Raw genomic sequence first — 13,126 nt, 5'->3', positions numbered from 1 at the left:
TTCAATTTAAAAAATATCTCAACACTTACCTTTTAAGAAATCAAATCATGTAACTTCAGAACTTGTAAGGGCTGTCAGAGATTATGATGCCTAAGACTTCTACTTACAAGTGAGGAAACTAAGGGTTAGAGGCATTACTTACGTGGTGACAAAAATGGTTACCATATTAAATAACATTAAATAGAAAAATATTCCACAATATTACATTTTAATTAATTATTCTGACTAGTCAAGAAAAAAGTCTCAGTCCAGTTCTAGTATGCTTTTAAAAGCTCTTTAAAGCCAGGCATGGTGGCTCATGCCTGTAATCCCAGCACTTTGGGAGGCCAAGGCAAGTGGATCACTTGATCTTAGGAGTTTGAGACCAGCCTGGGCAACATAGTGAGATCCCACCTCTACAGAAAAGTTAAAAATTAGCTAGGTGTGGTGGCATGTGCCTGTAGTCCCAGCTACTGGGGGAGGGGGCGCTGAGGCAGGAGGATCACTTGAGCCAAGGAGGTTGAGGCTGCAGGGAGCCCTGCACTCTAGCCTGGGTGACAGAGTGAGATCCTGTCTCAAAAACAAAACAAAATAAAAAAAAACAACAAAAAACAATCCCCCCAAAAAGCCTCTTTAAGATTTGCTAATCTTCCCTTTTAACAAAGACAAAGCAGACTTTTAAAGAAAAACACTAAATGATGGCGTAACAGGTGGCATAAAGATAGGATGAAAATCCTTACACTGGTACGCAAATGCCTGAAAGTTGGGAATCAGTGCATTGGTTTACATAAAAACTTGAATTGGCCAAACTATCTAATATCCCATTAAATCTTTTAAAAGACTTGCCCTCTAACTTAGCAATTTTAAGAAAGGATACTACACACTATAATGCATTGACCTGTCTTAATTGTACTATTTTGGTATCTTATCAAATTATTTTAAATATTATCACTTAAATTAGCAATAATAGCATTTTAAAATCCTGCTAATAAGTAATATGCTGAAATTATTCCTCTTACTACATAGATAATATTCATCAAACCACAAAATGTTGTATATTAATACAAATAAGCTAAAGAAAAATCATACCATCTGTCTTTGAATGACTTGAAATATGGAAATCACATCCTTTTCCAACTTCTATTGCAGTTTCTCTTACTTCAGAGTTATTTCCTGCCAAAAAGAAAGCTTTTTAAAATTAAACTGAACCACTCTTAAATAAAATGTCTAATCACACATAATTTAAGAAGGTAGCAGTACATAAGATTTTAGAACAAACAAAATACAACATGCTGGGGATATAGGAACACTAAAACAAAGGACAAGAACAGATAAAAATCTGAGACTAGAAAAAGACTTACTATATCATTGATAAGCTCCAACTTATGCACCAAATATAGATGAGAGATAATGTAGTCTACTATAGCATTCAATTCACACTAAGAGAATAAGTGGGTGAATGACATTAGAACTTAGAAAAGGATCTGCTCTCTTATGACACTGGGTATTTCCAGAGGCCCGCTGCTTTTCACTAGCCACAATCAAACTCATGTGGCACTGGCTCCCCCAAAACATTTGCTTCCACTTCAGGAACCTGTAGTCAACAGATGGCAAAAAGGAAACTGGGAAAAACCTCTCAAGAATGACTGTTAGAGGCTTATACATACTTTGCCAATTTCCACATACCATGCCTTCTATCAAGCAACTGAGATACCAAGAATAAAGAGAATGTGGGATGATGAATTTACATAGAAGACTTTAACAAAGTCTACTTGTGAATCAAGATGACTAAAGGATATCTAAACTTACTATATAACGTATGTTTTAATCTCAAATCCTTTTTGGAAATGGCAGAGAATAAATAAATGCTATCTTACATAAGAGAAAAGAACAATGGTCTTAAATCCCAGATGACTACCTTGAACTGTTGACTACAGCATCTCGAAAGTTTTTTCTTTTTTTTTTTTAAACAGAGTCTTGCTCTGTTGCCTAGGCTGAAGTGCAGTGGCATAATCATGGCACACTGCAGCCTTGAACTCCTGAGCTCATGCAATCCTCCCACCCCAGCCTCCCAAGGTGCTGGGACTATAGGCTGCTCTGCCCGGCTAATTTTTTTGTAGAGCTAGGGTTTTGCTATGTTGCCTAGGCTTGTCTCAACCTCCTGGGCTCAAGCGATCCTCCTGCCTCAGCCTCTCAAAGTACTGGCATTACAAGCATGAGCCACTGCCTGGCCTGTATTTTAAGGCTCTCATCCTGTGGTCCTGTTTGTTGTTCCACTGCAGCAGGCCAAACACAGAGGAACAGTGAAAAATCCACGTCTACAGAGAATGAGAGACAACAGACACTAGAGCTATGACTTAGCAGAAGCCCAGGAGCCTTTGGCCTCTGAGTAGGCTGTGTCATGTGCCTTCAAGGACAGGGATCCTTGGAGTTATGCCTATAGTGTGATAACTGTTCCTTATCAGGACTGTTTTAGGAAGGCTTTCTGTGCCCTTTGAAAGAACTTTTATTTAGAGTTTGGGATGTTGTCTTCACCTGAATAAGGAATGGAGGTAAAAGGAGCTTCATCCTCTTTTCTCCACTTTTCACTCATCTATCAACACACATCCTGGTTTGTAGTAGCTTTCAGTTCTGTTGCTGACATGGTCCACAGATGGGTTCACCTTGTGATAATTATTCAAACAGTCCTCCATGCCCATATAAATACTGCTGATAAAGCACTAGCATGAGGTTTGTAAAGTAATTTAAGAGACTCTCAGGGTTACCATCTTTAATTTTAGGCTTGGGCATTTAGTTTTCAGGTTAATCCTGGCATAAAACTGTTGGAACAAGTACTGAGATACAACATACCAAAAAGCCATGCAGTTGCCATAGCATTGCTTCAACTTTATTATTCTTCATAAAAGTAAGAGTCAAATGAAGTTCAAAGAAAAATCAAGCTGTCACACGAGTCAGGAATAATATATTAAACTGTAAAAAGCTCCCCTAGATGATACTAATACACATAAATGGTTGAGAAGAATCACTGATCTGGACAGGCATTTTCACAATCCTGTCGGTATCATTAATAAACTCAGTAATATTTTAAATTAAGAGATATCTTGAAAAATATATATAACCTTGACTATGAAGAATATCATGAATTGTAGAAATTCTGACATCTGGCACCAATTCTCCCTTAGGATGAGATGACTGTGAAGCACCGGGTTCAATATTTGGAGTCACTATAGCATAACGAAGCAGTTCTTCATATTCTTCCTAAGAGAGGCCAATAATCAATAATGTAGTGTAACAGTTACAACGTTATAATATATTCAACTGAATTTGTTTTAAAGAAATTTAATTACCATAATAGAGTCCCATGCTTATTACATTACAAAGTTTTACCACTTATTCCAAGCTTGAGTTCCTCGAGTGCTTCTTGTGTGATTTTTACATTTATGATTAACAGTTCGAAGAGGGCTGGGTGCAGTGACTCATGCCTGTAAACTCAGCACTTTGAGAGGCTGAGGCAGGAGGATGGCTTGAAGCCCGAGCAACAAAGCGAGACCTCATCTCTACAATAAATTTTTTACAAAAATTTGCTAGGTGTGGTGGTGTGTGCCTGTAGTTCAAGCTACTCAGGAGGCTGAGGCAGGAGGACCACTTAAGCCTAGGAACTGGAGGCTGCAGTAAGACAAGATGGCACCACTGCACCCCAGCCTGGGTGACAGAGCAAGATCCTGTCTCTGGGGAAACAACAACAAAGTATGAAGAGGTGATAAGGTTCTGTGAGTGACTCAACACTGAATCAAAAATTTTCTATCACTTAATTTTATATGTCAGATCGGTTTAATTGAAGATGAGACATGCTATTAAAAAGATACCATTTTTGGAACTGAAAAAAAATTATGTAACCTAAACAAAATATAGAAGCAAACTGGATACTTAAGTTTATAAAACTGCAATGGCCTTCTATTACCCCCCAATTTCAAATGTACATTTATCAAGGCAGCTTAACTGTTTTTATTAACTGATTGCATTTGAATTTACAAAATAAATCTATACTACTGTAGTTTTGTTTTCATCTGCTTTTTTATATCGGAATTTTAAGTAAAATTGTTTTTAAAAAAGCTTATGCTTTTATATATTTGAAAACTGCTAGCTTTTATGGCAATTACATGTACAAGAGTGACCTGGTTTGCGCTTCAACCTTGATTTCTTGATTTACAATTTTTTTCTTCTTTTTTTTTGAGATGGAGTCTTGCTCTGTAGCCCAGGCTGGAGTGCAGTGGCATGGTCTTGGCTCACCGCAACCTCTGCCTCCCAGGTTCAAGCGATTCTCCTGCCTCAGCCTCCTGAGTAGCTGGAATTACAGGTTTGTACCACCACGCCCACCTAATTTTTGTACTTTTAGTAGAGATGGGGTTTCACCATGTTGGTCAGGCTGGTCTTGAACTCCTGACCTCTTGATCCACAGCCTTGGACCCCCAAAGTGCTAGGATTACAGGCGTGAGCCACTGCAACCGGCCTGATTCATGTATTTAACATAGATACTTACACGCAGTAAACATTAGGTATAGCAAATACTGATTTTTATGTATTTTAAGGCTAACGACAGAAGAGGGAGATATTTCAAAGAGAAAATCTTTAGAAAATTCAACCAGAATCTCCTTCATATGCCTATAATCAACCATTTTTGTTAGTGATGTCACCTTCATGAGAATAAACATCTGTCTGAGTTTTAAACTTACATTTCCTAGTAGCAAATAAAAATCAGTATTTTACATAATGGTTATCACTGAGACAGAAGGCTCTTATTAGGAAACAAATCATTTAGGATATCACAATACAACTTTTTTTATATTATAAAACTTAAAAAAATTATAAAAAAATTATAGAACATTTCACGAATTTGCGTGTCCTCCTTGCACAGGGTCCATGCTAATTTTCTGTGTGGCTCCAGTTTTAGTATATGTGCTGCTGAAGCGAGCACCAACATTTAATTTTTACATTGACAAAAGTAACTATGATTATTTAAATAGATTTAAATATCCTTAGGTTAAAAAAAATACACTTCCCAAAGCATATTGGTTTTCTAATTATCAAAAAGAAATTCCCAAAGAGCTTAATAAATTGGGGCCATGCACAAGATATTTACTAGTTCCTATAAACCTGAATGTGTGTGTTGGTCCTAATAAACTAATACATAAAATTTCAAGTGCATAGAGACTGTAACTAATCCAGCAGCATCCATTTCTTTTTAATTTCTTTAACTTAATAAAGCCCCAGGGTTTGATTTGGGCAAATGGCCACCCAGCTACATTTCCCAGCCTCCTCTGCAGCTAGGTGTGGCCAAGAGACCTGGTCTATGGGATTCAACTGGAAATGATGTGTACAACTTTAGGTGAAGTCCTTAAAAATGAAGCTGCTTCCTGCTGGTCCCCTCTTCCCATGGGCTAGTGGTAGTGCACTGTCAGTGCACCAGTACCTGACAATGCAAACACGGTCAACAGCTCATGGTACAGCAAAAAGAGAGAAGGGATTGGGTCCTCAGATGATCTCAGGACTACGTATCAGCTCAGAATTTACAAGAGAAAGAATCAAACTGTAAGGAACCCACTTAAACCACCCTTACTTGGTTTCTGTTAAAGCACTATTATACTTCCCAAACACCCAAAATAAACTTTTGATTTTGGCTAAGAATATATAAAAGTGTGGCTGTTATGGAGTTACGGAGTCTGAATGTTTGTGTCCCCTCAAAATTCATATGCTGAAGCCCTAACACCCAGTGTGGCTGTATTTGGAGATGAGGCCTTCAAGAAAGTAATTAAGGTTAAATAAGGTCATTGGTTGGGGCCCTGAGAGCATTAATGTACTCATCAGAAGAGACACCAGGAACCTTGTGCATGCTCTCCTCCCACCTGCACATACTGTACTGAGGAAAGGCCATGCGAAGATACAGCAAGAAGGCACCTGTCTGCAATCCACAAAGAGAGCCCTCACCAGAAACTGACCCTATTGGGCTGTGATCTGGGACTTCTAGCCTCCAGAACTGTGAGAAGATAAATGTCTGTTGTTTAAGCCTATGAATTTATGGTACTTTGTTATGGTAGCCTGAGCAGATTAATATGATGGTGATCTTATATTGTGATGTTCATAAACTTTTTATAGTGTTCCTGCTGTGGTGTCAGTTGCAACTAGATTTAGCCCAGTCAGCTCCGCTCAGAGTTAGCCTATCACCACCTCTAGCATGTAGGAACGGAGGGAGAAGTAGAAGTCAGTGGCTTTCGCTTGTGGCTTCCCTAGTCTGACTTCTGCTCTGGACAAGAGAAGGAAAAAAAAGATCCAAACACATATTTCAAATCATATACTTCATACATATTCATATATTTCATATATTTTACCACAATTGCTATGGCTTAAAGGGGAAATAAATAAGTATATGTCAATAGTATTCCATGACCATATATTCCAACTTATTTCAAGAAAACATTTAGAAAAAATCAGTTATTTAAATGACTATTTTAGAGTTTCATATATGTAGATACAAGCCAAATGAGTTATTTAAAAATAAAATTTAAAATTAAGAATCAAAATAAATAATATTGGCTTTCTTAACTGCCAAACATAACCTGTGTTAACATTCAAAACTTGTAATTTTGCCCCCCTCCCCAACCCCCAAGAGCTGAATTGATATGACCCTGAAATATAGCTCCACCCATGCCTCAACCATTAGAGTCAGAGCAACTTGGCTGATAGGAGCTGTGGTTAGAGGAAATTTTCAGTGTATAAGCACTATGGATGCTGCCCATCCCTCAGCATTTACCACCTTCTGGCTTATGAAGCATTCGCATAAAAAGAGAGTAACAAAAAAGTTCCTTAAGAGGAATATTGATTTATGAGGGGCTTTTGTATTAAATGTTAGGATTTACATATTTACTACATATGTAAAAATGTGTATTTTATGCTATTTTTAAGATTATTTTTTGTATTTATATTTTCAAGTGCTTCCAGTAGTGAAACCCAAAGTAATAACACTGTATGTACAGGGAATATGGAGAGGCTTTCAACTTCAGTCCAAGAACCAGTAGGAACATTAGTTGACAGTAATAGACTCTCAGTTGGGCTTACATTATAGGTGGGTAACCAATAACACAAAATAATTTCTGGCAGGTTCTTCTTCCGTCTCTCTAAAATTCCACTCTAGAGAGTTATTCTTTTGATTTAAAGCTTTATCTCTTCACGAAATGACAATTTGAGAGCTCACAAGGTGTTTACATTTTAGTATAAATGAGTTAATCAGTTCTATCTTCAAGTTTCAATCAGACAGCGATGAAGGGTGGAGGAAGTACTGTCACCTGAAGAGAGGACTACATGGGACAGGTACCATCAAAAGGGAAGGCTAGGGTGCAAAAGCTCTGCCACAATTCCAGACTAGTTTTATCCTGTAAATATTCAGATATTTTCCCAATACCTTCCCCATTTTGAAATCCATAATTTTGATTAAAGGAACAAATTTGTTTCATAAAATATTTTCCTAAAGCTTTTCTCATATCGTACAGAATCAATAACAACTTCATATGCTTAGGCATAAACAGCCTTTCCCCTTGAGTAATACAACTGTAAAATTTAAGATATACCATGTCATTATTCTCTTATTTAAAATCTACTCCAGAAATCTAAATCCATATTTTTGATGATGAAATATTTAGAAATAAGAGAAATTTAAAACATTTCATGTAAATACCACACCCTCTGTAGTCAACTGACCCACTTCATTTTATCTGTCAATGTCCAGGTCCTGGGCAGCAGATTGTACTGAATGTTGTGACAACAGAGACCAAACCTCAGCAAGTAGAACACAAGGGAATCTTGAGCTCTAGAACTTTGGATGGTTTGATACTGTATTAATTTGCATTAAAAGTGAAAGTAGCATTCATGAGAGGTAGCTAAAATGAAAAAAATTTAAACAAAAAAATGTTTCTTGAACATTTGTTTCGCCTCTTACTGTGTTGGTTGAAGCCTTTGTACAGACTGTATGAAGAGTTCATCAATATTTTCTGAAAAGTTAAAACAATGTAAAGTAACTCCTAAAATGTGTACAGTAATTCCTGAAGTTTGATATTATTATAAATTGAAAAACTCCCTTGTAAATAGATGAAAAAATTATTAAAAAATCCTAGTTTTCCCTTACATTCATTTGTTTAAAATAAAAAAAGTCATGGTAAATTTAGAAATTTTTTCCTACCTGAAGATTCGAAGAGACAGAACTGCCTCGACTGGAGTCATTTTGCACAACTGGAAGTGAGTATTTCTCCTCATCTGATGACATTCTGCACAAATGCTCTAAAACAGTAGAAGCTAACTTTAGCTTTTTTCCTTGATATTTAAGATAAAATCCTTTCCAGATATATATAAGTGCAACAGTATCCAAATCTGCAATCTTCCTGTGATATGCTAAAATCATTCATTCAACATATTGAGTACCTACAGGCAAAAAATCACTGGGCAAAAAACAGTTGAAGACCAAGTCCCAATATTAGTGAGTTTATAACATAGTCAGGTCTTCAGAAAAATCCCCAGCGGGGCCTGTTGAGCATAATAGATTGTGATCACTGTTCTTGAGCAATGTGTGACAACCTGGGTGCTGTGTACTTTCCTCTAAGATACAGAACCAAGAGAGAACAAACAATTTGTGCAAATTCCCTTCTTGGGAAACTTACCTTTGGAAATATTATTTTAAGAAAAGTGAGCTTATACAGAACAACAGAATCAAATATATGCATAGAGAATTTGTTGAAAGTCCTAATCAAAAAATTATTAAAAGTACTTTTAGTAACAAGTAACCAAATTATTCAAAGAACAAATAGTGACTATTCGAACAATCTGAATACCAGTAATATGTAAGACATTGGTGAGGAATGTAAAATGAAGTCCTCATTCTTAAGGAGTTTACAATCTGTAGAGAGGGCCAGGCAGGTATATTATATAAGTGACCGACTGATGAATAAACTGCTGATAGGCCCTAAAATAACAGATACAAAGTAGAGAGATAGGAGTAGCTATTTTTCATGGGGTAAGATTGCATGACTGTAAATAAGCAGGAAAGGAGGCACAGAAAGTTTTTAGAGAAGATGACCCAGGTGTTGAGATCTGAAAGATGAGTAGGTCTTATCCTGAAAGATGGATAAAAGGTATAAACACAGGTGTAGATATTCTAGGCAGTAGAGCAATATAAGCAAAGACAGAGCCATGGACATGTATGCCACGAACAGCAAGCAGTTTGGTAAGGACAAAGCAATGGGTGCAAAGGATTGGCTAAGGATGAAACAAAAAGTAAGGAGCAGCCAGATCACGGAAGGTCAAAACTTGTCACATTAAAAATCTGGGTGTTTATTCTAGACAAGTTATTGAAATATTTTTTAAAAGTTACATGATCAGAAAGATCATTCCAGCAGCGTTGAGGATGAATTTGGATATTAAGAGAGATCAGGCTGGGTGCAGTGAATCATGCCTGTAATCCTAGCACTTTGGGAGGCTGAGGTAGGTGGATCACCTGAGGTCAGGAGTTCGAGACCAGCCTGGCCAACATGGCGAAACCCTGTCTCTACTAAAAATACAAAACAATTAGCCGAGCCTGGTGGCAGGTGCCTGTAATCCCAGCTACTTGGGAGGCTGAGGCAGGAGAATAGCTAGAACCCTGGGGGTGGAGGCTGCAGTGAGCCAAGATCGCACCACTGCACTCCAGCCTGGGTGACAGAGACTCCGTCTCAAAAAAAAAAGAGAGAGAGATCAATTGAGAGCTGACTGCAGTAGTCTAAGAGATAAATGTTCTCTTTGATAGTAATTAAGGAGATAAATGATGACCTAAGTCTAGGAAGTAGCAATGGGAAGGGGATGGAGGGTATGACTACAAGACAGTTGTGTTATGGTGATGGAAAGAGAAAATGATCAATAATAGATCAAGGGGTTAAAAAGAACTGTTGGTGGCTTCCAGATCTCCGGTTTGGGTAACTAGATGGATAGTGCCACTCACCAAGGCAAGAAAGGTAGGAAGATGAGCAGGTTGGGAGGAAGGACAATGAGTGCCATATCAGATGAGTTGGGTGTGAGGATGCCTCTGAGGCACTAGGGTAAAGCTGCAAGTATGCAGTCTGTGGTCACACTGGCTACGTAGTGCACTACTCCAAGGACTGCCATTCACAATGGCTACACTGTGAATGGTGTTTCCTGGAGTTAAGCATTGTGGGAGCCCCGCACTGGAGGTATAAGTTGGAGATCCAGTTTGAGGAATCACTGGCATAATGGGAACTGCTGGAAAAAGGGAATGGATGAGACCACCTACAAAAAAGGAATGTGAGAAAAAGTTCTTATCCTGAGGTCCTGTATTAGTACGTTTTTCAAACTGCTATAAAGAACTGCCCAGGCCGGGCACGGTGGCTCATGCCTGCAATCCCAGCACTTTGGGAGGCTGAGGTGGGCGGATTACGAGGTCAGGAGATCAAGACCATACTAGCTAACACGGTGAAACCCCGTCTCCACTAAATACAAAAAATTAGCCTGGCGTGGTGGCGGGCGCCTGTAGTCCCAGCTACTTGGGAGGCTGAGGCAGGAGAATGGCGTGAACCCGGGAGGCGGAGCTCATAGTGAGCCAAGATTGCGCCGCTGCACTCCAGCCTGGGCGACAGAGTGAGACTCCGTCTCAAAAAAAAAAAAAAAAAGAACTGCCCAAAACTGGGTAATTTATAAATAAAAGAATTTTTATTGACTCACAGTTCCCCATGTCTGGGGAGGCCTCAGGAAACTTAAAATCATGGTAGAAGGGGAAGCAGGCACATCTTAGATGGCGGCAGGCGAGACAGTATGTGAGAGAGTGCAGGAAAAACTACCATTTATAAAACCATCAGATCTCGTGAGAATGCACTATCATGAGAACAGCACGGGGGAAATCACCCTTATAATCCAATCACTTCCCTTCCCCTACATGTGGAGATTACAATTGAAGATGGGATTTGAGTGGGGACACAAAACCTAACCATATCAGGTCCCTATACCCGACTCGTATGCAATATTTTTATCATAAATGTGAATGTGTATTTTTCTAGAAAGAAGATCTTTCGCTTTAAATATGCGTTCAGAGGGGACCACAGCCCTAATAGAGTTAAGGACTATGACTGTGAATGAGAAGAGGGTTAAAGCCAGAACCACTAACATCTAAAGGGCAAGAGAAGAACAGTCAGCAAAGAAGAGGAGTCAGCAAAGGAAGTCAGAACATTAGAACTATGGAAGCAATATCACAACTTTGAGAAGAAAATAGAGTTAGATGCCAAAGAACCATGAGGATTGGATAGAATTTGGCGATTAGGAGGTTGCTGAGACGTTTGCTTGAACAATTTCATTGGAAAGTAAAACAATTACAGGTCTTAGTCACAGTGGGCTGAAAAATAAATGAGAGATGAGGAAATTGAAATAGAAAAGGAAGATACAGGGAAAAGTGCAAAAATAGAATGGAAACACAGGCTGGAACTAGATTGTGGAAAGGAAAGTTCAACTTTTTCCAGTGAGTATCACTGTGCATACACATGTTAAGTAAACTAAATCTCAGCATGACTGTCTTTAGTTAAGCCAATTAGGGAGGATAAAATAAGTGCATGTATCTGCAGCAAGGAATGGTTGCTTCACTGACTTCAAATCTACCACTGTGATAACTTGGTCCATTTATATTTTTATTCACTTCTTCCTTCAGGATTTGAGACCAGGCAGGTAACAGGGGTGGGGGGGGGGGTGCTGATTATTTAAAAATGAGCTAGTAAGTATGGTCAGATCTCAAAAATTGTTTCTTAATATGGACACACTGCAGACACAAAAAAACCCACCGCACTTTTGGAAAATATGCTATCTTCCATCTGCCCTGCTTTATGTCAACAAGGTATGAGTTATTTGAAACTCTAGAACAGTAGCATTTTCCTTACTGTTTCTAGGTTCAGAAACAAAGGAGAAAAATGAAAACTGCTTTAATGGGTGGTGGATGCACATTAGTTCACTACATTTTCAGTAGTCTCTAATCCAAGGTATCAGAAAACAAGATCAAAACTTTTGTGTGCTTCTCTGTTGCCAGAAACATAAAATAACATCTTGGTAATTATCTGGCTGACAGCAAAACAGGGGTCTGGGAATTCAAATGGAACCCCCAAGAGGCAAAGGAAGAGCGAATTAACACTCAAACTAGCAGCAGGGTGATGTCGCCTGTGCCTTTCACCAGGCCTAGCTGCACTCAAGGAAAGGGGCGCGCCAGCCCCTCCCCAAAGCAGGGACTAGAAGCAGAGGAGAAAAGCCATTGCAGTAAGCAAAAGGCCATAAGTTTTCTTCCATCACCTTCCGACCCAGCCTGTTTTAAGAAAAATCTTACTTAAGCACAACAGAGCTTTATACATGGTTATTTTTTCTCAACGTTTTAAGTGACCGGAACCTCTGATGACAGTAATCGCTCAGCATCCCTCACTCCTGCTCACTTCCTCTTCCTGCACGCCTCGGAGGGGAAACTTTGGGACCTTCCGGCACAAGAGCTGAATCACTCGCGGTCTGGGGAAGAGCCCAGGGAGAGGAAACACGCGCCAAGGAACTTTAAATCTCCCTCCACTACTTTCGCCAGGGATGCAGGGACGCAGGGTCTGCCCGGAGCGCTGCTACCCACCGTCGCCGCTCGCGACCAAATCCCGACTCCTCGCTCTGCGCCTCTTAGCCGCGTCGCAGCTGCAGTGTCAGCAAGTGCAGCCTCAGCAAGCACAACCGCTACCTAGACAGCAACCTGACAGTTTCAAACTGCAGGGAGGAATTAAGGACAGTCCTGGGCATTGGTCCTTTGTTTCAGCAATCTGCCGTTTGATTGGTCCGAGAGCTGGGGGCGGGGATTTGGGCCGCTGCCGGGAGAAGCCGGAATTACTTTGGAGAGCCCCGCCCCCTGGCTCCGCAGGTTGGTAGGGGGCGGGGTCCTAGGGAGCCCCACCCAGCGCCCGTGGGGATTAAATATTGCGCGTGCTGAGTTCTGTTCAGCGGCTGCAGGCTGCTAAGCGGCTCCGGGAGCTGATTTGGATAGAGGCTGTTGAGCAGGGCTGAAGTTGGCTAATGCCGTGTGCTGTTGGCTTTCAACAATTCCGGTAACCTA

At 39.7% G+C, this 13,126-nt stretch overlaps 1 protein-coding gene and 1 non-coding gene across 5 annotated transcripts in view; both read right to left on the bottom strand.

The window, feature by feature from the left end:
* The window catches only part of POC5 (POC5 centriolar protein), a 43,604-nt gene extending 30,685 nt beyond the window's left edge, over window positions 1-12,919 (bottom strand). For 2 of the 4 annotated variants that reach the window (XM_034959929.3, XM_008962813.4), the window contains exons 1-4: window positions 12,656-12,812; window positions 8,210-8,307; window positions 3,099-3,237; window positions 1,069-1,152 (exon numbers count right to left, since the gene is read on the bottom strand). In XM_034959929.3, coding sequence (XP_034815820.1) covers window positions 1,069-1,152; window positions 3,099-3,237; window positions 8,210-8,293 — 307 coding nt within the window. In that variant the 5' untranslated portion in view covers window positions 8,294-8,307; window positions 12,656-12,812. Of the gene's footprint in view, window positions 1-1,068; window positions 1,153-3,098; window positions 3,238-7,731; window positions 8,125-8,209; window positions 8,308-12,655 lie in introns of those variants that run through there. The other 2 variants (XM_003810451.5, XM_055112311.3) reach the window with 2 other exon arrangements.
* LOC112439902 (U6 spliceosomal RNA) lies at window positions 4,850-4,954 on the bottom strand. Its single transcript, XR_003028132.1, has one exon. It is a non-coding gene; the product is annotated as a U6 spliceosomal RNA (small nuclear RNA).
* Window positions 12,920-13,126: the final 207 nt, after the last annotated feature.

The sequence above is a fragment of the Pan paniscus genome, chromosome 4 (assembly GCF_029289425.2).
Source record: "Pan paniscus chromosome 4, NHGRI_mPanPan1-v2.0_pri, whole genome shotgun sequence".
Classification (NCBI taxonomy): Eukaryota; Metazoa; Chordata; class Mammalia; order Primates; family Hominidae; genus Pan; species Pan paniscus.
This window is presented reverse-complemented; position numbering and strand designations above follow the sequence as displayed.